At 35.7% G+C, this 23284-nt stretch overlaps 1 protein-coding gene across 1 annotated transcript; it reads left to right on the top strand.

Moving 5' to 3' along the window:
* Positions 1-12985: 12985 nt before the first annotated feature.
* On the top strand, positions 12986-20535 carry LOC143579397 (uncharacterized). Its single transcript, XM_077062718.1, has 7 exons — positions 12986-13206; positions 13278-13319; positions 13386-13490; positions 15144-15376; positions 15497-15533; positions 15601-15658; positions 20380-20535. Exons 1-7 carry the CDS (start codon positions 13045-13047, stop codon positions 20454-20456), a joined length of 714 nt encoding a protein of 237 aa, XP_076918833.1. The 5' UTR covers positions 12986-13044; the 3' UTR covers positions 20457-20535.
* The last annotated feature ends 2749 nt before the right edge of the window (positions 20536-23284 follow it).

The following is a 23284-nucleotide window of genomic DNA, read 5'->3' as shown; positions in this document are numbered from 1 at the left end:
CATGAATCTTTGCAACACAGACCTCAGTTTTTCACCTTCTCTGAACTTGAATATGTCAAGATCTAACTTCAATCGATCTTTCTTAATGTTCTTCAACTCGGTGTTGCCTTCAAACATTTCAGCAATAGCATCAAACATTGTGTTGGTTATGGTGTGATGAGCTACACTTGTCAAGATTTCCCATGATAGACCCAGCTTCAACATTGCTAATGCTCTGTCATCTTTCTTTTTCATTCGACTTTCAAGAGTTTGACTGTTTGATGTTCCATCCGGCACATAAGGCCCATTATTAATAGAGTTCCACATCTCAACATTATTGTAATAGACGGCAGTTTCAAATAACACTTTCCATTTGATATAGTTTTCCTGTTCATACAATCAGGCAATCTTGTTAGTAGAACCCTCTTGCTCGTCCAAGGATCCAAACATATTTTTTGATATTTCTGAAATATTTTTAAAAACAAGGAAAAACATAACAAACTTGAAAACAAATTTAAACACTCTTTGAAAAATAATCAGATCTGTGGACCAAATCCTTAGATCTGATATATATTGACGAATTAGAGCAAGATCTGTAACAAAGAAAGGAACTTTAATATACATCTGAGTAAGAAGATACTTTTAAACCTCAAAAATATTGTAGATCTGTGAAAAATGAAAAACAGGGCAGCTGACGTCACAAACCAATGTAACAGTTGTCAACTAACGTCATTCTTCATCTTCTAAATCAGCAATATTCAGCAACAGTTCTTCATAAAAATAGTAGAAACAAGCTCTGATACCACTTGTCGGTCCCTCTCTCTCTTAGGATAGCTCAATAACTCACTGTCGTAACCCACACCTAAGTGTCGACAAGAAGGTTAACGACACCACTATTTTGAAAAGAACAATAGAGTATTAAAGGCAGAATCAATAACACTCTAAATTTTGCACACTAGACACTAAAGTAACAAACACACACAATTGATTCTGCCATCAACAATGCAAGTAACTTGAAGATTAACTTGCGTTTGATTGTTAACGAATCTTGAATGAGTTTACTTATGTTTATATTGATGTTTATGATGTTTAACTTGAATACATGCTGCTGTCCAAAACAAATGTTAGGCTAAACTAGTTAGTTCTACCTAGGTTAGATGAATATTGTTAGGTTTTAATGAGTAAATTGGATTGTTGATGATCATGACTTGAATTGTTGATGAAAGTTTGGTTTAATATTGAATTAGGTTGTGTTTATTGGCTGTGTTTTGATTAATTATACTCAGTTACCTCTTGCTTTAATTGATTGAATCGGTTTTGGTTAATTTTAGCTTGTTTGAACTCTTTACTTTGTGTTTAGAGATTGTTTGCGGGGTGATCAACCGTAGGGTTTAAGTGGGTATATTAATTAGTTAAAATCGGCAAGTAGGCACCTTCTTAGAGACCAAGAGGTGATAGGAAGTAGGGTCGTCTCATAGCTTTTACTTGTTAGGATTAGGATCGCGCGAGAGCGGGTTCGGTTCTTGTCGGGTTTGGGTTTGTGAGCGAGTAGTTGACCTAGTATAAGTTAAACTAAATTGTTCCTCTATCCTTGGTTGCGTAGTATTCGTCTCCGTTAGGGTAGTGTGTCGGTGAGACCGAGAGGAGATTCGACATTAGAGCACTTTAACAATTCGTCACCCGGTTTTGTTCTTAAAATCAACTAAGTGTAAGTTAGGGTTTGTTAGTGAGACCGAGAAGTGATCTAGCTTTCTTGAGTGAACCTTAGTTGTGTCATCCTTAGGAACCGGTGTCGTGAGTTTCATCAATCAAATAGCTTATTATACCTTCAATAGGATTCTTACCTAGGTAGACATTTTCTCCATTGATAAGTCTTATTCTCAAAGTTTCGTCTAGTCTTATTAATTTAAGTGTTTTAAGTTAATTTAAGTTAGGCCAAGTAGTTAATAATTAAAAATCAATTAAAAAATATTATTCTTAGGTGAGTCTAGGTTAGGGTTAAGTATTAAGTACGTTTTCTCGTATCCTTGTGTTAGATACTCGGACTTCCTTAGTTCTATACTATTAGTGATCGGTACACTTGCCGGTTGTGTGTGGATTCGTTAGGATTTTCGTTTAATAAATTTAAAGCTTAGTTGTGAGTCATTTAAAAAGGGCATTCATTAAACACGTATCAAGTTTTTGGCGCCGTTTCCAGGGACACGGTTTGAGGCGTATTGAGAACGACTCTAGTTAGGACTTACCTTGTTTGCTACTTGTTTTTCTTATTTGTTTTGTTTGTTAGTTTAAAATAGTTTAGCTAATTTTAGTTTACTTTGTTTATTTTAATAGTTTTATGTGACGTACTCGATCTTTAGGACCACCAAAAACCGAAGGATTTTCCAAACCAGGGAGAGAGCTCTGTGAGAGACGTCATACCAGACCGTCTTCCAGTTCTTCTACGTCCATCGATAATACATCCTCTTCTCCTACTTATTCTGAACCCGTCATTAGGGATAGGATCATGGGTGACGCAGCACCATCGAGGAGAACAATTGCAGACCGGGCCCGTCCAGTCGACGCTGGCGCGAGATCCAGCATTGCTCCACCAGCCATCGAAGTTCTCATGACTTGGCAAATTCCCTCTAATATTCTGAACACAATTTTTCATTCTGCTCAATTTCACGGGTTGCTCCACGAGAACCCACATTCTCATCTTACTCGCATTGCACGTATTTGCGACACATTTCATCTTGCCGGCGTATCCGAATACGCCGTCAAACTTCGTATTTTTCCGTTCTCACTCGTTGATCATGCGAGTCTATGGCTTGAGTCCCTCCCACAGGGGTCCATTGCTAATTGGGCTGCCATGCAGACCCAGTTTCTCGAAAAATACGTTCCTCTGGCTAAGGCCACTCGTTTGCGCAACCAAATTCATTCCTTTCAGATGGAGGACACCGAGAGCTTCTACGAGCATGGGAGAGATTCAAAAATCTACTTGCTTTATGTTCGAACCACGGCCTACAAGACTGGGCAGTCGTTGAGAAGTTCTATAACGGAGTGACGTACGCGACTCAGAGCATGCTCGACACGGCTGTGGGAGGTAACTTATTGAAAACAAAAGATACTGATGAGTGCATTGATTTGTTTAACGGGTTAGCCATGAGTGGACACCAGCGACCATCCGCTAAGAGCACCAAAACCGTCGACTCCTTATCACGCGGCATGCATTCGGTCGACACGAGCACCGCACTTGCGGCACAGATTGAGGCGTTGGCAAAGATCGTGAAGGACCTGCAGGTGAAAAGTAAGCTATGCGAGATCTGTAGAGGGGGCATGATACCGTTCAGTGCCCCGTAAGTTTCCAGGAGGAGGCAGTCGACTTTGTTAATAATCCAAACCGAAATTAAAACTTTTTCAATTCTTATAAATCGGGGTGGAGAGGTAACCAAAATATCAACTGGAGGAATGAAAATCAGTTCGGCTTCCAGTAGCATCAGAGTCTTTTCCAGGCATCCGGTGAGGGGGCGAGTAGTGGGGAGAAGAAGCCCACGTTAGAGGAGATGATGGCACAGCAGACACAAATGCTGTCGCAGCTTATGACTCAAGAGGACTCCCGTCACAAAGAGACTCAAGAAAAATTTCGGGAGCACAAGTCATTCATGAGGAATCAAGGAGCATCAATTCAAAATCTTGAGCGGCAGATGGGAGAAATAGCAAGTCGTCTGAATGAGAGGTCGCCAGGAATACTTCCAAGTAACACTGAACAAACCCACGTGTGTTGGTAACACTGTAGCTTGCTCTGAGTTGAACCTTGCTCGTTAAAAGTCCTTAAGTAATTTATTTATCAACTTCCTTCAAGATTGCTGGGACCACTGTTTATTAAGAATAAACCTTGCTAGATTTACCAATAGACTTGGTTTTAGCTTGGCTTAGTCAAGAGTTTCCTATGAAACAAACCTTTCTTGAGTTTGAAGAACAACCTTGCTAGACAAAGTGAACCTTTCTTGATTTATCACTTAAGAGGAATTCTAGCAGATAACCTTGCTGGGAAAGCAAAATACCTTGCTAGACCAAGTAAAAGCTTGATGGGAGGCCTAAGTTTGGTTGGTTTCCATACTTAGCCGTTTTTAGAGAGGTTAAGAAGATTCCAATCTTCCTTCAGTCGTGTTTCATCCCAACAGACTTGTTCTCGCTTCTTTTGATATCTTTCACTCTACATGACTTGAGTTTTCGGATCAACTGTCTAGCTTGCTCCAGGTATGATGCCATGACTTCGTCTTTGGCTTCGTATGAACCATTTACTTGGTTGGCTATGTGCATTGAATTAATGTGTGCTTCGATATGTTGTGCTCCAAATCTATCGGCTATGCGTAGTCTATCCAAAAATGCTTCATACTCGGCCTCATTGTTCGTGCTTTTAAAATCCAGGTGGATAGCATACGTGAACTCTTGTTTAGTTGGGCTTACTAGTTTCAATATGGTCCCTTATCCTTCATCGTTAGATACCCCATCGGTGAACAACAACCATGCCTCACTCTCTAAAACGGTCACAATCGGTTTTTCTTCCGCTCTACACTCATCTTATTTCTAGGAAGGTACATCCGCGATGAAGTCCGCCAAAACTTGTCCTTTTATTGTTGGCTTGGGTTTGAACTGGAGGGTATGTACTCCTAGTTTAATGGCCCAATTTGCCAGTCGTCCTGATAGTTCTGGTTTCCAGAGCACATTTTGGATTTTGTAGTTCGTCAACACACTGATTGGGTGGCCATGGAAGTACCTGCGGAGGTGTCTTGATGCATATACCAGTGTTAGGACCAGCTTTTCCATGATGGAATATCTCATTTCTGCGTTTGTGAGAGTCATGCTGACGTAATAGATAGGTGTTTGGATTTTTTTCACGATCTACTAGTAGCACTGATCCTACTGCTCTGGCTGATGCGGATAGGTACATAATTAGCTCTTTGCCTTTTCGCGGGTTCGTCAGTGTTAGCAATTCGATCAGACATTTTTTACTTCTTGGAAAGCTTGTTCTATTTCTGGTGTCCACCAGAATTGTGATTTTCTTAGGCAGTTCCACAACGTGGATACGGATGGGAACGACTTGGTGGTGTGATTTGCCAAAAATATGATGGTAACCTTTGAAGGTGTCCAGAAAACATTTGAAGCGATATGGGGCTACTGCGTCCACTTTCAGGTCTATCTCAGGCAGTGGGTAGCAATCTTTGGGGCATGCTTTGTTCAAGTCTTTATAATCGATGCACATCTGTCATGCTCCCTTGCTTTTTGTCACCATCACTAGGTTTGTGACCCATGTCTAGTACCGTATTTCCCTTTATGATTCCTGCCTTTAACAACTCACTCACCTGATTGTTCATTGCATTTTTCTGTTCCGGGTCCATCTTTCGTCGTTTCTTGACGATTGGTGTGAATGCTGGATTAACCTTTAAAGCGTGTTCCGCTATCTTACGCGGAACATCCACCATGTCAGCGGATTGCCATGCAAACACGTCCACATTCTTAACAACAACTACTTCAAGTGTGAAACTACGTCGCTTGACAAAGTAGGTCTGATGGTGATGGTTTGATCTGGTAATTTGGCATTGAGCATCAATTTTTTTAGGTTCTTTGTGACTTGATGTTTTCTGCACCTTTGGGGGTTTTGAGCCTTCCGCAACCAGACAGTCTTTGTTTGGTCTTATCAATGCGATCCCTATTGGTGTTGGGATGCCCATTATGCCATGTGCGGTGGACGGATTTGCATTGAAATCTCTGATCGCTTCTCTTCCCAATATCACATCGTGCTTGGACTTCACCGGAAGTACTAAAAATTCTACCTCTTCGGTTCTCGAGTGTTTTCCATCACTCAGCGTTACTGGGAACTTCAGTTTTCCTAGCGGATGTGTTATTTCATTCGAGAACCCTGACATAGATGCGTTAGCATGTTCCAGCCTTGTTTTGTCTTCCACGTCCAACTGATCAAAACATTGTTGGTACATAATATCTAAAGTGATGCCTTGGCCAATGAAGACGTAGGTGCTTCGGTAATGTCCTACCAGCGCGGTGAAAATTAGTGGTTGTTTCAGGCAAGATTCTCCCTTGATTCGCGGGAAGATTACCGGCTCCTCTTTCTAGGCTTCACTACTTGGTGTTTGCCTTTTTGCACTCTTATTCCATCCACCTTGTATCATGTGTGTACTCTGCTTCTTTATCTGTTTTCTTGAGGGACCATCGTCTCTGTTTGGGCCCTGGGTTCTGGCGTGTTTCCTGGCCTCTGCAACCAAATGCTAGAGTTTCCCTGATTTCACCGCGTTTTCGATCTCATTGTTCAGATTTGTGCAATCATCTGTGTTGTGGCTAATGTCTTCAAGAAATTAACAGTACTTTGATTTATCCAAATTCTTTCTCTTGAAGATTGGTTTGGGTGTCTGGAATTCGACATTTTCAGTTGCTAAGATCTGGGATGGGGTTTTTACTAGTGGGGTCCATTCCCTGTTCTTGTATCCCCATTCCCCAGTTTCGATCATTCTGCTTTTCTCCTATCAGTGGCCGAGGAGCTAGGGGTTGAGCTGACGTTTCGGTCTAGGGTTGGATTCTAGACCATATTGAGCCTCGTTCCTTCTTGTTATTCTTGAATGCTTTTGGCTCGTTTCTGTTGTCAGCTCTAGAGTATCCTCGTCCACATAAGGATTTCTCGGTGTCAGCGTACACTTTAGCTGCTCTCATGAGTTCGTTCCCTGATTTTGGCATGCCATCTCTCCCTGACAAGCACCGGATAAGGTCATCACTCCGAACCCCCCCCCCCCCCACCAATTTTGAGGCCTTCTGTGTTGTATCGCGTGATGAAATCCACGATGGATTCATTATCTCGGTGGAACACAGTTAGTATATCGGGGGGGGCCGCGGGTGTTCCTTCGCTATTGACTGAAATTCATGGAGAACTTAGCGACTAGATCTTGGAAACTTGTGATTTGGCCCTTTGGGAGTCTCTCGAACCATTCTCTAGTTGCGCCGTGGAGGGTGAGGGCGAACATATGGCACCATACAGGCAATGTCCATCCTGCCTCTCCTCTAGCTGATATGAAACTTTGTAGGTGATCGTTGGGTTAGTCATCCCATCATACTTTCCTACCGTAGATGGTAGTTTCGAGTTAGAAGGTAGCAAAGCTTCTACTATCTTCAGTATAAATTTCGACCTTTCAGCGAAAGCCTTTGGCCTGTAAGGATTGGAGAAATCTACATCCGCGTTGGGGTAATAATTCAAGTGTTTTTTATCCCGCGCCAGGTCCCTTGGTCCGAGACTTTCTCCACCACTTCCGCTCTTCGGTTATGGGGTTTTCCCTTGTGTGTTCTTCGACTTCGCCACTTTGCTAAAGTTGGGAGACCTTTATTGGCTTCTTCCTTGTTTTCTCTCTTGTTAGTCTTTTTGGCTTCCGGGTCTTTCAGTCTCACGACGACGAGGGTGCCTCTCGTCATCAGATGATTCCGCGTCATCTCTTGAGAAGACAATGGCTTGTGGGGTGATCCTCTTTGCATGTTTTCTCGCTTATTATTCCAACTTCCTTTCGAACATCTGCTAACTCTTCCTTGCTCCCTTTTTAGTCACATTACCGGGTCTTGGTCTTCGTCATCTGTTGCGAACAGACTTCTTTAACCGCCGGTGTGTGTTTCTGCGAAATGGAATGATGCGTCTTGCTAAGGGTGTTCTATCTCAATATAGTCTTCTCTTTGTCTCGAACTTCCTTCCGGGGCCCCATCTAAGTTGGAACCTGCACATATGGAAGATTGAGGTGTCGACGGGGGAGGTCTGCCGAAACTCATAACGTGATTTTTTGATTTTCAGTTCTAGCCGACACGGATGGCGCCAATAAAGAAACACTAGATCTAACCGGATATGGTTAAACATAATATCTCACACAAGAATAGATTACGGAAAATATTGAGTTCCAACGGACGATCCGCCTGCAAAACCAAACACCATGAGCTCGTTACGAGAAAGGGAATAGGGGGTCTTCTCGTAACCACCCTCCGGTGTGAGAATCAATAAGGTAAGTGGTCGGAATATATATTGATAATTCAAAGAGTGTGGAATCGGATCCCTTTACAGTTAAACCTTATCCTATATCTATAGACGAAGGGGGGAGAAGGGTTGGGCCAGCTGTCCCACTCAATGGAAGCTTCTATTCCTATGGCCTAGCATGATGCCCTTTCTTGATTTGTTAGACAGTTTGGCCAGTGATATTCTTTCTTCCTATGCAAGTACTCCGCTGGCTCATTCTCATTGGTCCATCGTTCGTCCATACAGTTGCCTGGTTATTGAGCAGTGGTACCTCACCACGTGTCCTGCCAATGGTGGTACTTCCGCTGTGCTTTGTTACTTCTTATTATTATGAGTGCATCTTCCGCGGTGGGCTTGTGGCGCCTTCGCGGACGATACTCTTTCCACGGGTTTTTCCTTTTGACTTGTTACTTGTATGGTGTGTTTGGTACCTTACCCCCACACATATTATCACGATTATAAAAGATGGTCAAACCTTACCGCCTTTTTTCGGCACGACATCACCATACAATCCAATAATGATTCTTCATGCATTAAATATTATGAATATTATACACAAAGATTATTATATATATATATATAGATATATATAAACAAATGTATAAGATGAAGGATAGCAATATGTTGCTTATTATCAATATTATTATAAAAACAATTGGGATTTGGATTAAGAACTTAAATCACAAATATGTAATTAGACAACAAAAGCACACAACAAAGGAAATAAATTGAAGATAAACACCCAACATTTAGCAAATCCTACCTGATTTAGCCGAGATTACTTGAAAAGAAGCGTCAATTGATTATGAATTATGATGAGGAATTAGGAAAAGCGTACCTGTTTTCTTCAATTGATAAACTTGCTTCAAAAACATTACCACGGAGTTTTAAAATAAATTAAAACTGACTTATATTAAATTGAAGAAACCACAGCACGATGAAAATAACGTTGAGAAATAAAAGGAATAGTTATTTTCATCATTCAGTTTAATGTCGTACATAACTGTTCAAATGTAATGTTGCCGGAGACTGGATTTAATGTCGCCTGAACCTTTTTCAAATCAAACGAAGAACATAATTGAATAAAAGTACCAACTGAACCTGGCATGATTGATAGATGAATAAAGATTCAATCGATATTAATTAATCGTTGATTGAAGTGCAGATGTAGAAGTGATGATGAATCATTAGAATACGATTATGAATGATGAATTGTTGATACGATGGAGAGTACCAATGGCTTGTTATTTGTTATATGGTGATAATTATGGGTTAAAAAATGGGCCCGTCTAAGGTAAGTTATTAAATTATGATAATTTGATTATTTTATTGCAAAGAAATTCTGTTGATTGTTTATTATTTTTTGAAAGAGTAAAGTGCCAAAATCGTCCCTGTGGTTTGATCAGTTTTGCGACTTTGGTTCAAAAAGTTTGTTTTTTGCAACTAGACCATTGAGGTTACTCGATTCTTGCCAATTACGTACAAGTCACTAACTCCGTTAAATTCCATTGTTAAGTGAGGGGTAAAACCGTCTTTTTAGCTATTTATTATTTTGTTTATTTTCTAACCACTAATGACTATACCCCCACCCCCAATTAATCATTCTCATTAATTCATCGCCCCACCTCTCACCTAACCATTCCATCACCAACAATCTGGCCACCCCACCATCAAAAAGAGCCAGGCCACCACCACCACCTGAATCGCATATATATATATATATATATATATATATATATATATATATATATATATATAACTCCTCAATGTTTACCAGGATCAGATCAATCCATCAACTCCCGTTAAACCCTAGAATTTCCACCGATTTCAAATAAAAATCTGTGTTTGTTATCCCACTTTTAACACTTGAAACCTTAGGGCTTTTATAAGGTGGATCAAAATGAGTAGGTTGACCTAAAAACTTATCTCATATGGCGCTCGAATCGATTGACGGCGAGTGTGGCCGGAAATTAGACGACGGCGGTGTTAGCGATGGCTCGGTTAACTTGGAAATTAGACGGCGGCGGAGGAAATTAGATCGACGAATTTTGACAAAAAAATTGTTGACTGTTAAGACAACGTGTTCTCATGTTGCCGATGTGCGATGGTGCCGTTCAGTTTGTGAGCTGTTGAAATTGGCTGGCGGTTTTACAGAGGGTGGTGACAATGGTCTCTGCAACTTCAAAGAGGAGAGGTGGTGTGGTGGACGAAGTGGTTAAATGGACGAGCTTTCTTCCTCTTATAGTAGCTGCCATCGGTGGGTTGCAAGGATGTGGTTAAAACCTAAAACCAGTGGGTTAAAATTTAAAGTCCATAAAAGATCTGTATGTGTGTGACTCTGTGATATTAATTAAATGATGAAAGAGACAAGGTTTGAAAGTGGTGGGGCCCTAATCAACATATATACATCTATCATTTTATGTTTTGAACAGCGTCTCATTAGCTTAATAATTGTGGTTATCATGAATGACACAAATGCCCCTCACCTAACACAAAATAATTAATAGAGTTATCGATTTGGACGTAATTGGTAGGAATCGGGAAACCTCAAGGTCCAGTTGCAAAAAACAAACTTTTTGGACGAAAGTCGCAAAAATGACCAAACCACGGGGACGATTTTGGCCCTCTACTCTTTTTGAAAATTAGTAAAACCAGTCTATAGGAATGAGCCATGTAAAAGTAAGGCTATGTGTAGTGGAGGGGCTACAATTGGGGGCGAATTGTGACACGTGGCGCCCAGTCAGCATGGAGTGAAAATTTGTTTTTGGGGTGTAATGGTATAGGGGCTACAAGTTAGGCCCACAGTGTGTTTTTTTATTATTTTCTTTTTATAACTAAACTAATTAAATAAAAACCAATTTATTTAAATAATTAAATAAAAATGTATTAAAATTAAAAAATAAATACAAAAAAATACATAAACTAAAAAAAATACACGAATAATAAAAATAAATTATAATAAAAAGAAACACACCGAAATAAAAATATACATAAAAAAACTAATCTATTCGTCTTCATTTTCGTCTTCGTCCCCGTCGTCGTCATTGTCCTCCTCCTCGTCTTCGTCTTCGTCCTCGTACTCGTCTTCGTCCTCTTCAACGGGACGATTATCCCACACGTGTTGAACCAAATCCGCTTTCAGTTGGTTATGTATATCACTTGATGTGAGCTGGTGAATGTTATATGTTCGTTGGTCTTGGGTTGGTTCAGGGAACTGTTCTGGAACGCTTCGTGGTATATAGTGTTGACATATTGCTTTTCCCTCGTCTTCTAAAATCATATTATGCACTATGATACACGTATACATGGCATCGCTCATTTTTGCCAACGTCCATACACAATAAGGGTTTTTCACATAATGCCAACGTTTTTTCAGAACCCCGAAACACCTCTCAATATCCTTTCTCGCGGACTCTTGCTTCTTCTTAAAATAATCTCTTTTTTCTTCGATAGGGTCTTGAAATGTCTTGACGATGATCGAGTACTCTGGATATATCCCATCTCCCAAATAGTATCCGTGACGATAGAAGGTATCGTTGGCATAAAACGGTAAGACCGGTATGCTACAGATGATGTAATACTCTAACACAGGTGACGCGTTGAGAACGTTTATGTCGTTGTTGGACCCGACTGAGCCGAAGAAGGCTGACCAAATCCAGAGGTCGTGTGAACAAATGGCTTGAAGACTAACCGTTGGCACTCCATGGTCACCAGAGTGTATTGACCTCGCCATGCGGTTGGACAGTTGCCCACTCCCAATGCATGCAATCTATACTCCTGATCATGCCTGGAAAAGAATGTTGCTTTCGTGTACATCATATATGCGAGTCAGGTCGTTTGAAGTAGGAATCCTCAGATAACGACAAATAAATTATTAAACAATATTTATATTAAAAACAATAGTTAATACAAACAATTTAAATATTACCGATGCAAAAATTCTCCAACGCATCTCTCGTTGTTTTCTCAGCCATCTTTAAATACTCGTCATTGATATCGGTCGTATTGCCGTATGCGAGGATGCGTATAGCCGAAGTACACTTTTGGATGGCGGAGAATCCTAAATATCCTCTTGCGTCGCATTTCTATTCAAAATACTCATACTCTCGCTCCATATCTCCAACGATGCGCAAAAATAAACGCTTGGACATCCGAAAACGACGTCGAAACATAGCGTCGTTAAATGTAGGTGTGTCGTCGAAGTAGTCCTTCATCAAACGAGTGTTCGCTTGCGTACGATCCCGAAGGATATATGACCGTCTACGTGGTGCCGTAGATGGAGCAGAGCCGGACACCATGTTATTGACAACGGCCCGAACCGCGTTCGTGACCTCTAAATGCTCTTCCGCTACTTGTCGGTGAATCTGATGAATTCTTCGACTCTCGTTTATTAATTGATCCAAAATCTCGGCAGAGTTCGTGGAATCCGGGGAACTCATTGAGTTTGAAGAAGTATGAAAATAATAAAAATGATTGGTATTTTTATGTTTGTGTTTGTGTATGAGGTGAAAATGGTTAGATAATGTTTGATATATATATTAAGTTTTTAAATTAATTTTATTTTTATATATAGCCGTTACCCAACGGCATTATTATTATTATTATATATTATTTTCTTTTCATCTTCGCAGGCGACAATAATTTGCCGCCCCCGCCCCTTTTCGCCCAATTATCGCCCGGGGGGCGGTGTTCCTCCAAAAAATCGCCCAGTATCGCCTCATATTCTCGCCCATCACACACACCCTAAAAGATGTTGCTTTGGTGGTATTCATGAAAAGACGAGTTTACCCCTGGATTTAAGGGGTAAGGATAAGTAACTACTAGTCCCAATTGCAAAAAGGGTTGAAACCAAAAATACATTTTTTTCCTCGAACAGCAGCATTAATCTTAATCCAAAATCATATATTTGTAGGAAAGGAGAGGAGGTTTTGGTTTTCTAAAATCTCAATCTCCAATTCATCGGGATTTTGTTTGTTAATAAATGATTATGGTTCTAGGGTTCCACTGAAGAATTCAATTCAATCAATATGTCGGAAAAGAAAACCCACGACGATGTGGAATCGGATAAATCTAATTCAAGAACGAATCATCATCATCATGGCTACAAAAGGGTAGAAGATGAACACGAGATTGGGATTTGGGGTGTTCTTATTTTCGGTCTAATAGGAGCTACTGCCACTACTCTCGCTGTAAGGTTTTTAAACCTGTTTGTTTAGTAAGTCAATTTCAGACCACTTGATACTTTTAAATTATTCCATAGGTTGGGCATATGCGCCACATGGTTGATTGGTTCTCTTCAAAGGTAATTTTGTACTTGAGAATATGTTTTATTTGGATAGTGATCTTACTTGTTATTGCGTCAAACAAGGTTACAAGAACACACTCTTGGAAAGGATCAAGTTTCCAAGAAGAATCTTGGAAAAGATATAACCGTCGCATGCAGGAAGCTTATGAAGAAGAAATGGAGAGAGTGGTATGCTTCCTTATAATCTATATTTTCTTCGGGGGTGTTTGGATTGCGTGTTTTCCCAAGGATTATTTTGTAAAATGGCCAAATGGACATGTTTGTGAATAAATGACAAGGGCATAAAAGTCTTCCTTATTAGTTAAAATAGCGATAAATAGCTAATTGCTAGTTTATCCTTAGATAACAGCTAGCTATGTTACATTACATCGGGTATGATATTGATTCTTTAACTCTAACTAGTTAGGTGCTGATATTTAAATGTTAAAAACTGATTATTCCATATATTAGTAAATGCATGTCACACCCCTTAAATTTCAACTTCTTTTTATTGCTTCACTTATAACTTGGCAATAATAAGCGTTACAGTGAGTATTAAAAAGTTAAACCTTTTCATCTCTTCTTTTTACGTTTGCATAAGTTATATGCAGTGCCTTGTGGACTAATAGTATCCATCGTGTACTTGATTAGGTAGATTTTTGTGTTTATGTTTGTAGTATAAATCGTTTGTTTAGATGGATGATGTGTATAATCCTAGTCTTATATCTACTTAAGACCTGCTTTTCATTAGACATTAATGACATGGGATTAAGTGTAACTATTTTAGAAGAGTTTTCTCTATTGTGTCTTTTAAACCTACAACTATTGGAAAACTAATACAAAAGTCTTTTGTCCCTGTGCATTGAGTATTTTTAACTAAGTTATTATGATCTAGTATTGTTGTCATATTAGTTAATAAAAGTAGATGGTCATCTAGACGTAGTTATTTAATATTATGTCGCATACATGAAACACAAAGTATTGGATACATTTTAGTTATAACAATAAATATTCTTATGAGTTTCACAGAATGCACACAATTGGTCAAGCAAGCATGATAATAATTAATCGATGGACAAAACCATCACAACCAACCTCATCCAATAGTCACTGTTTTCTGTTCAAAATTTTCAATTTTTTTTTCTGATTCTGTTCTATCCAAATTGGCAGGGTTTTTTTTTTCACAGGCTACTAAACAGACCTATAAGTCACTGAATTGTTGTTGCTTTACATCAGGGGTATGCTAATGAGTATTTTAAATTTTTTTTTTTTTTATGTTTTCAGAAGTATGTTAGCATGGGAAACAAGTAGTTTTTATAGGGAGTTAATTCTAATTAGATTTTGTGAAAGTTGAGGAGGTGGACCCTAAAAGAGTCAAAAGGTAGGATTAAATTTGTTTAGAATTTTATCCAGTTTTTTGTGGTATATTAAGGGTTATTTAGTTTTCTAGTTTAAGGAATTGGAGGAGAGAGAGAGTCACATTGGGAGGGGGGGGGGTAGGTTTCAAAGATTTATCGCTACTGATTCACAATTGAAATTGAAGGGTGGTGTTACTCACTTTAATACTTTAATAACTAAGTTTTTTTATATTTCTTTTAATATATACTTTATTGACTTTTTATATATGAAAGGTACTTTGGTAATTTCATTTGGGCGACTTGACTAGAAATTTTAACGATGTGAGCTGCTAAGGACATCCTTGTTATGAAAATGTAACTATCGGACCCATTTGTGAACATTTTTCGAACCATTGGGATTAACTGTGTAACTAGTGAACACTGAACCATAAAGACCAAGCATGCAAGAACCATGCAGTTAACTCTATATTTGCATTCTTTGTAGGAACGTATAAGGCGCATGCAAAGTGTATTTAATAGGGAAAAAAGTAAACAACAAAAACGTTACGAGAGTTGGAAGGAAAATAATGGTAGTGGATATCATCAACATTTTCAAAGGGACGATTGGTATTTTAAAACCGAAACCTCACAAGGGTATAAAAGTGATTTTAGAGAACCTCCTCGATCCCCTGTTAATGATACATTGTCACATCATTATACAATCTTGGGTCTCAGCAGGTAATAAAACCTTCTCTATGACGTTTTAATACGTTCTTTGCTTTACATCTTTTATATTTACTTTTTTTAAATATAGTTTTAAGTAAACTAAGCACTTATCATATTATTTCTGGTTAATAGGTCAAGAGCGAAGCTGTACACTGATGATGAAATAAAGGTATCTATCAATTGTTACATTTGTTTTATCATTTTGCATTACACTCATATTATTTTCGTTAATGCAGACTGCATTTAGGAGCAAGGCAAAGCAATTTCACCCTGATCAGAATCAAGAAAATAAAGGTACATGTTTTATTAATTTAAATCGAATATTTTTATTCTACATGGTAAGAAGTTTCATAGCTTTCTTGATGGATCAAGATGCTACGTAAAAACAACTTTTAGCTTATTTTCTTTAATCGAATATAACATTTACATTTGTTTAACATGCTACTTTTAACTCGGGGTGTAATGGTGTGGACTCGAGTCTGACCTCTGCTTGTTTGTTATTGTTTGTTATTTACTAATTATTTTATTTAAATACATATATACTTATATTTATAATAGTTTAATTAATATATCATCTAATTTTCTTTTATTATTAGTTTTTTTATATCACATTAATCATTGCCTAGAAAAAATAAAAATATAAAGATATATGCAGTTTGCAGGAAATAGGAGACTATACATAGGACACTATACAATTTTTAGAAACTGTTAATCTCGGTCACTAGATCCTAGATCCAAGGGCCAAGATTTATTCCCGTACTTCTTAAGAAACTATGTTTTCTTATTTCAACCCATCCCATATATATATATATATATAGGATTTAGTTCATTTCAGAAGTGATTCTTAGTGCGAGAAGTGCGAGAAAAGTTTCTAACCAATCATATAAATTTGTTTTATTTTTGAATTAAATATATACAAGGGTGCTATTGTAAAATGACATTTTTTGTTTTTGGTAATTAAAAGCATTCAATTCTACGTAAGTTATAATTAAAAAGGTTTTAATAATTAACTTTTACTATTATCTTTAATTCCATTAACATAGCATAATTATTGACGTTTTAAAATACATCCAGCAATATATTATTTTTAAAACAAGATAATTGAAATAATCTTTGGTTTATATTATTTATGTTACTTTTTCTTGTTTAGTTTTTCTTCTTTTTTACTTATTTTTTATTCATTATTTTGACATGTTTACTTCCTAACCCATGATACAATATTATGATGGCCATTTTCGGTTAAATCATTGAGTACCACTCGCTATTAAATTCTATCTTTTTTATACCCACAATACGATTTTGTCGATTATTAAGTTACATCTCACTACACAACCAATATATACCTACACAATCATATGCAAACACAACCAACATGCTAGATGTGTTTAACATATCACTACACATCTAAAATATATCTACATGGAGAACAAGATTAGTATATACATACACAAACTTTTAAATTAATGCTTACACAGGTTATATGCATTTGGATAACCAGATTGACATATACATACACAAATTTTTAACAACCTACACAATTTATATGTATTTGGGAATCAATTTTTTTCGATTATTAAATTATATGACCCTACACAACTAGCGTATTCCTACACAATCATACTCATACACAACCAACATGCTTGGGGAACGATTATATAACAGCTCACTACATAACCCACATATATATGTGTGTTTTTCTTAAAGCCTACACAAATTGTATATACTTGGAAAACGAGATTAAGATGTACCACAGGTCATACGCATCTGAATAACCAAATTGACATATACCTACACAAACTTGTAATAACCTACACAGATTATATGCATTTGGAGAAACATATTAAATAGGCCTACACAACAATGTATTAAACTACACAAATAAAATAAAAACTTTTATTTTATTAAAACTATTACATTTACATGTATAAAAATTAAGATGTACCAACACATTCTTTTAAATACCTACACAGGTCATACGCATCTAAATAACCAAATTAACATATACCTACACAAACTTTTAATAACCTACACAGTGTATATGCATTTAGAGAAACATATTAAATAGGCCTACACAACAATGTATTAAACTACACAGATAAAATAAAAACTTTTATTTTATTAAAACTTTTATATTTACATGAATAAAAAAATATGATTAAATAATACACAATTCTATTAATTCAAATAAAATTTTCATATCAGGTATGAATATTTAAAAAATTGATTTTAATCAATATGTAAGTATATTGTTACGAATTGTATGGTGTGTAATGATAACCATAATTTATTAATAATGATGACTTGGGCATGAAAAAGGGAAGCTGGTTATGTATACATTTAATTTTCTCAACTCATCAAAGACACAAATACCCTTTTCAATTATAAACATATATTAATTACGTTCTACTAATTACAATAGTGCCATTTTTATTATAGGCCATTGATTACACATGATCAATGGCCAAGATTCACTTCTCGCATTTCTCTCTATAAAATCACTTCTCGCAAGAACCATCCCATATATATATATATATATAGGGAGAGGATCATGAGAGAACTCCATTTTATGGAGAGAACTAATAATGAAGTATTTTTAATTTAATTAAAAAAAATAGTTTTAAAATTTTTTTCTTTCATCCTTCTTATAGTTGTTATTCTTGACCACAAAAAAAAATAAAAAATAAATAAAAATAAAAAATAAATAAAAAAAATTAACGAGTAATGCATATATGCAATACACAGACTTTTTTTATAATGCATATGTATAATAGTGTGCATTTTTATATTTGAAATAGTGTTGAATAGTATATATATAGTTGTTTGTATTGTTTATTTGCATTAGTGTTATATTATATACAAAAATTAAAAAAATCGATATAGTGCATATGTGCATTAGTGTTGTATTACATATATGCGATAATGTGTTTTGCATACAATTATTAGTGTCGTATTTTCATATATTCAATAGTATGTATTGGATAATGCAATTGTGTTGTATTATATGCAATAAAACACTATTTTATATATGCAATAGGCATTAGTGCACATATGCATTACAGTACTACACCGACAAGTTTTTTTTTTTTTTTTTTTTTTTTTAAGTATCAATATCATCTTATTAGAATGAGGAAAGAAAAAAATCACAAAATAATTTTTTTTAAAATAGTTAAAAATAATTCTTTACTAGTTCTCTAGTTCTCTCTTTAAGAGTTCTCTCTAGATACCACCCCTATATATCCCATATATATATATCATAGTTATCAAATGCGATAAGCGCTCGAAAGCGTTGAGGCTGGGTCTAGCGCCCAGGCGATAAGCGCAAAAAAAGCGCCCGATTTTTTTTAAAAAAAGCGCACATTAAAAAAACAAAAAAATTAACTTAAATAGAACATCTTATGAAGAACAAATTCATTCATTCTTCAAATAGTTTATAAAAACAACCAAAATTCAAAACATGTAGTACCAAGTACATCATAATAACTAGAAAAACGAAAAACCAAAACATAGAAAAAGTGCATAGTAAAGAAAGTGCTGAAACAATATTAAAGTTACATAAGATTATAAGAAACAAAGAACAAAAGTGCATAGTACAGAAAGAAATCCGAAAATAGGGAAATAAGAACAAAATTAACCTGTAATTCTTAGTTCTTGATTTTGTGTGATATAATATTTTGATTATCGAACCCCTGAAATAGTGGAGTGTTAGGGGACTCCTAGAGAATATAAACAAATTATTAAAGAGAATTTAATACGCATGGGAGGTTTGGGAAAATAAGACTGCGCATTTAATATCTGCTGCATGCTAGTCGCACTTAATGCGCCTGGCGCTTTAAATGCGCTTAAGCGCAAAAAGTGCCCGCTTTTAATAACTATGATATATATATAGGGTGCAGTTACTGTACTCTAATGCCTTGACGTACGGTAGGTACGCGAGACGACCAAAGGCAAAAAACAAAGGCAAAAACCTAAAACGCTCAGAAAACGCTTACAAAACTTAAACGCTCAAAAACAGTCTGCGAAAAAAAGTAAAAAATTGATCGATTAACCATCCAAAACTGTTTTTTTCGGTGAAGCAATGATTGATTGGATATGATTGACGATTCCGAGATGTTTGGATGTGATTTCATGGATCGATTCGTGAAAAAATGGATTCGCGTACGTATTGTACGTTAAGGCATTATTGTATTGGATCTTTTCCCTATATATATTTATATATATAGCGAAAGGATCAAGAGGGAACTCTCTAGAGAGAGATATAGAGAACTAATAAAAAAGTACTTTTAATTTAATTAAAAAAAATATTTTTTAATTTTTTTTCTTTCATCCTTTTTATATGTTGTTATTCTTCACTACAAAAAAATATAAAATATTTAAAAAAAACTCGTAATGCATATATGCAACACGTCGACTTTTTTATAATGCATATGTGCAATAGTATGTATTTTGATATGTGAAATAGTGTTGAATAACATATATGCAGTTGTTTGTATTGTATAATTGAAATGGTGTTATATTATATACAAAAATAAAAAAAATCGATATAGTGTATATGTGCATTAGTGTTTTATTACGTATATGCATTAGTGTGCATTGCATACAATAAATAGTGTTGTAGTTGCATATATTCAATAATGTGAATTGTATAATGCAATTGTGTTGTATTATATGCAATAAAACAATATTGTATATATAAAATACACATTATTGCATATATGTACTACATCGCCAGTTTTTTTTAATGAAACTGGGATGAAAAATAAAAAATTTTGGTTTTTTACTTTTTTAAAATTTTCATTTTTTTTGTTATATGTTTTTTTTTAGTTTTTTCTAAAAAAAATTTTTGTGGTCCAAAATAGTTCTCAAAGTTCTCAATTTAAAAAAAATCTCTTAGAATCCTCACCCTATATATATATATGTGCGTGCGTGTGTGTGTGTGTGTAACACTTGCAAACTATATACAAGATGAAAATGAAATGATTGTTGTGTTAAAATTTGACAATTCTTTATTGGTGCAGAGGTGGCTGAAGCAAGGTTTAAGGAGGTTATGACATCTTATGAGGCTATAAAGACGGAAAGAAAGAACATGAAATAGATTTTGTTATTCACATAGTTGCCAATTGATTGTATACTAGTCTAGTGTTGGGTATTTAAATAAAAGCTTTGGCATTAAAGATCATATTTACTGAGATAATGATGACATTGTTGTTTAACCAAAAACTTTAATGTGGAGGCTGGTTGTCAAGATGGTTCGTGTTCTGGATTGGTTTTAAAACTTAATTTGTGGACCTGAGCATTGGCTGTAGTGTCTCTGTCCATTTGACCGCAACCTGAGCGTTGGCAGCAGTCTCTCTACCCGTGTGACTGAGGTATGGTTTCCCCTTTTTTTACCGTTTCAAAGGATACTTTACTAGTAGGATAATACCAGGTATGTTTGTTTAATTTTAAAACTTTAAATGTTTCTACTTATTTTGGTTTGATTTCTCAAAGAAAGTCTTTATCATTGGACTGTTAGCTCCTTGGAATATGTTTTTTGTTAAACTATTGTGTAGAGAAAGTTGCAGATTATATTTACTAGATCTGCCCACCAGCGCTTTGCAGGAGGGCACAACAATTTAACATGCCACAACCTGCACATTTGGATTTGTTAGTTATTGTACAACGTAGATTTCTTGTACAAAGTTAGGGATATTGGATTTTAATAATCCAAACTTTTGTTGGAATCGGTTTGCCCAAGACACATATAGTGGGAAACCTCCCACCTCCTTTCAAACCAATTATATATCATTTTTTCTTCTTGATATAACACAATATCATAACCGTTCATATGACATGCATAATTTTTGAATCTCTCCTCTCTCTTTGAAATCGGCCAAGAGAAAGGAACAAGAGCAAATGATTTTTCTTGTGCAAGTGTTATAAAATATTATGCATGTCATATGAATGGTTATGATATTGTGTTATATCAAGAAGAAAAAAGAATATATAATTGGTTTAAAAGGAGGTAGGAGGTTTCTCACAATAAATCGCCGCCCCACCTCCTAGTAAAAAGGGTGTTTTAAACCAAATCTTAGTAAGAAAGGGTGTTTGTTGGTTGCTTGTAGGTATACAAGCATGAGGCTCTATTCTACTTGAAGACTAGTCATTCAAATTATCATCTTTTTCATTTCTTGAAGTCTTGAAGGTATATATTACATAAACACCATTTGGTTGTTTATATTGGTAAGCATGTAATTTCGTATATGGATCAGGGGCTTGGGTTTTTGCATATAAAATTGGTTTTATATTCATCTAAATAACAAGATTTAAATTATTTTAACCGCTGCATTTTTCATATAAATGAGTTTATATGACTTTGATAATCTTGTTAAAACCCAACAATGGCATTAAAAGCCTCTTATACGGATACACGTTTCAATAGATCTAAAATATTTTCGGGTTTTATGGTGTGATATGGCCGAAATTTTTTAGGCTTTTGGTTACCCTTTGGTTTTTTCAAGATTATACTTTACAATAATCTTGAAGAATTAAGTCATATGATTGATTGATTATTTTGTTTGTACAAAACCCAAAATTTTCGGTTTGATTAACCTTGGCCGAAAATTTGAGGGTAAAAAGGGGAACCATTTTGGACTTGTATTACTTGTATATATGGATATGTGTTTTGGATGTTTATAACCTAGCCATGGCCTTGTGTTTGGATGAATGATTGTGTTGTGATTTATTTGATTATTCAATACTAGGTTATTGGCACGTGGGCACCACAAGTGGAAAAATATAAATCATATAACATCCACACGTAATATGAAAATGGAAAACATAATTTATATATACTTGTGGAGATATATAATTGTTAATAATGCCGGGTAACAAAATAAAATATTATTAGCATAACTTTCAACGAAAATAACATCCATCTTACAATTATTAGATAGATAATTAAATTCAAGATGAGAATTTCATAAGTTACTAAATAGTTCCTTGTAAACCACATTTGTAATTTTATTTGTAACTTTACCAGTTTTTGTCTAATATAAGCATTTTAACACCTCTACTTTTCACTCCTGATAAGCAACATATAGTTTACCAGGTGTAAACATTGATTTTCGCAGGTATATGTCAACTCTTGCTAGTGATTGGCCTTGACTTTTGTTAATGGTCATTGCAAAACAAACCGCAACAGGAAACTGTCTTCGTTTCAATTCGAATGACAATTTCTTATCTGAAGGAGTTAGACCATTACGAGTTATATACGTGCGAAAGCCAATGTTAGTACCTGAAATAACTGTACTTCGATAAAATGCCTTCCCAAGTTAATTACTTGTAATCTCGTTTCGTTGCATAAACCGTTCTTCTGTTCAATTCCTTAGTAACATTATTGGCACACCAACTTTTAATACCAATCTATGATTAGGCATACTAGACATCTTTAAACCATTTAGAAAATCTGGTGAATGTAATGCTGGATCGAAACCAGGACCAAGACTATCAGACATGTCTATACTATCAGAACTGAGATATTCAACTTCTTCTCTGAGAAACAAAGACAAAAATCTGTCATTAATATCTTTGACAACCTCATTTAAAGGTGCAAGTATGACTTTTTCTTGAAAATATGAAATATCATTAAAAATTTCTAATAATGCTGGATATACAAAATCAATCAGATCAGAAATATGATCAGATGAATCACCAATCAAAAGATCATCTGGTATATCTATAATGTCGTTGTATTAATAAATAATGAGATGCAAATGTTATATTTATAAATAAATAATAATTTTACATGAATTATAATACATTATAAGTTATTTGAATCAAATATAAAAACCTACAGACTAACAATGACAAATAAAAAATTAAAATATTTTATAACTTATATTATGAGTACAATAATCAGCCAACAAAAATATTAGTCTTCAA

Source organism: Bidens hawaiensis, unplaced genomic scaffold (genome assembly GCF_021521415.1).
Source record: "Bidens hawaiensis isolate Kalapana, Puna unplaced genomic scaffold, B.hawaiensis_p1.1 tig00029707_1, whole genome shotgun sequence".
Lineage (NCBI taxonomy): Eukaryota > Viridiplantae > Streptophyta > Magnoliopsida > Asterales > Asteraceae > Bidens > Bidens hawaiensis.
This window is presented reverse-complemented; position numbering and strand designations above follow the sequence as displayed.

Excerpts from the sequence above, each read along its gene's own strand:
- LOC143579397 (XM_077062718.1), top strand. The coding sequence starts at position 13,045 with ATGTCGGAAAAGAAAACCCACGACGATGTGGAATCGGATAAATCTAAT. Across the intron at positions 13,491-15,143 it reads AAGAAGAAATGGAGAGAGTG|GAACGTATAAGGCGCATGCA; the intron begins GTATGCTTCCTT and ends CATTCTTTGTAG. Across the intron at positions 15,659-20,379 it reads TCAGAATCAAGAAAATAAAG|AGGTGGCTGAAGCAAGGTTT; the intron begins GTACATGTTTTA and ends TTATTGGTGCAG.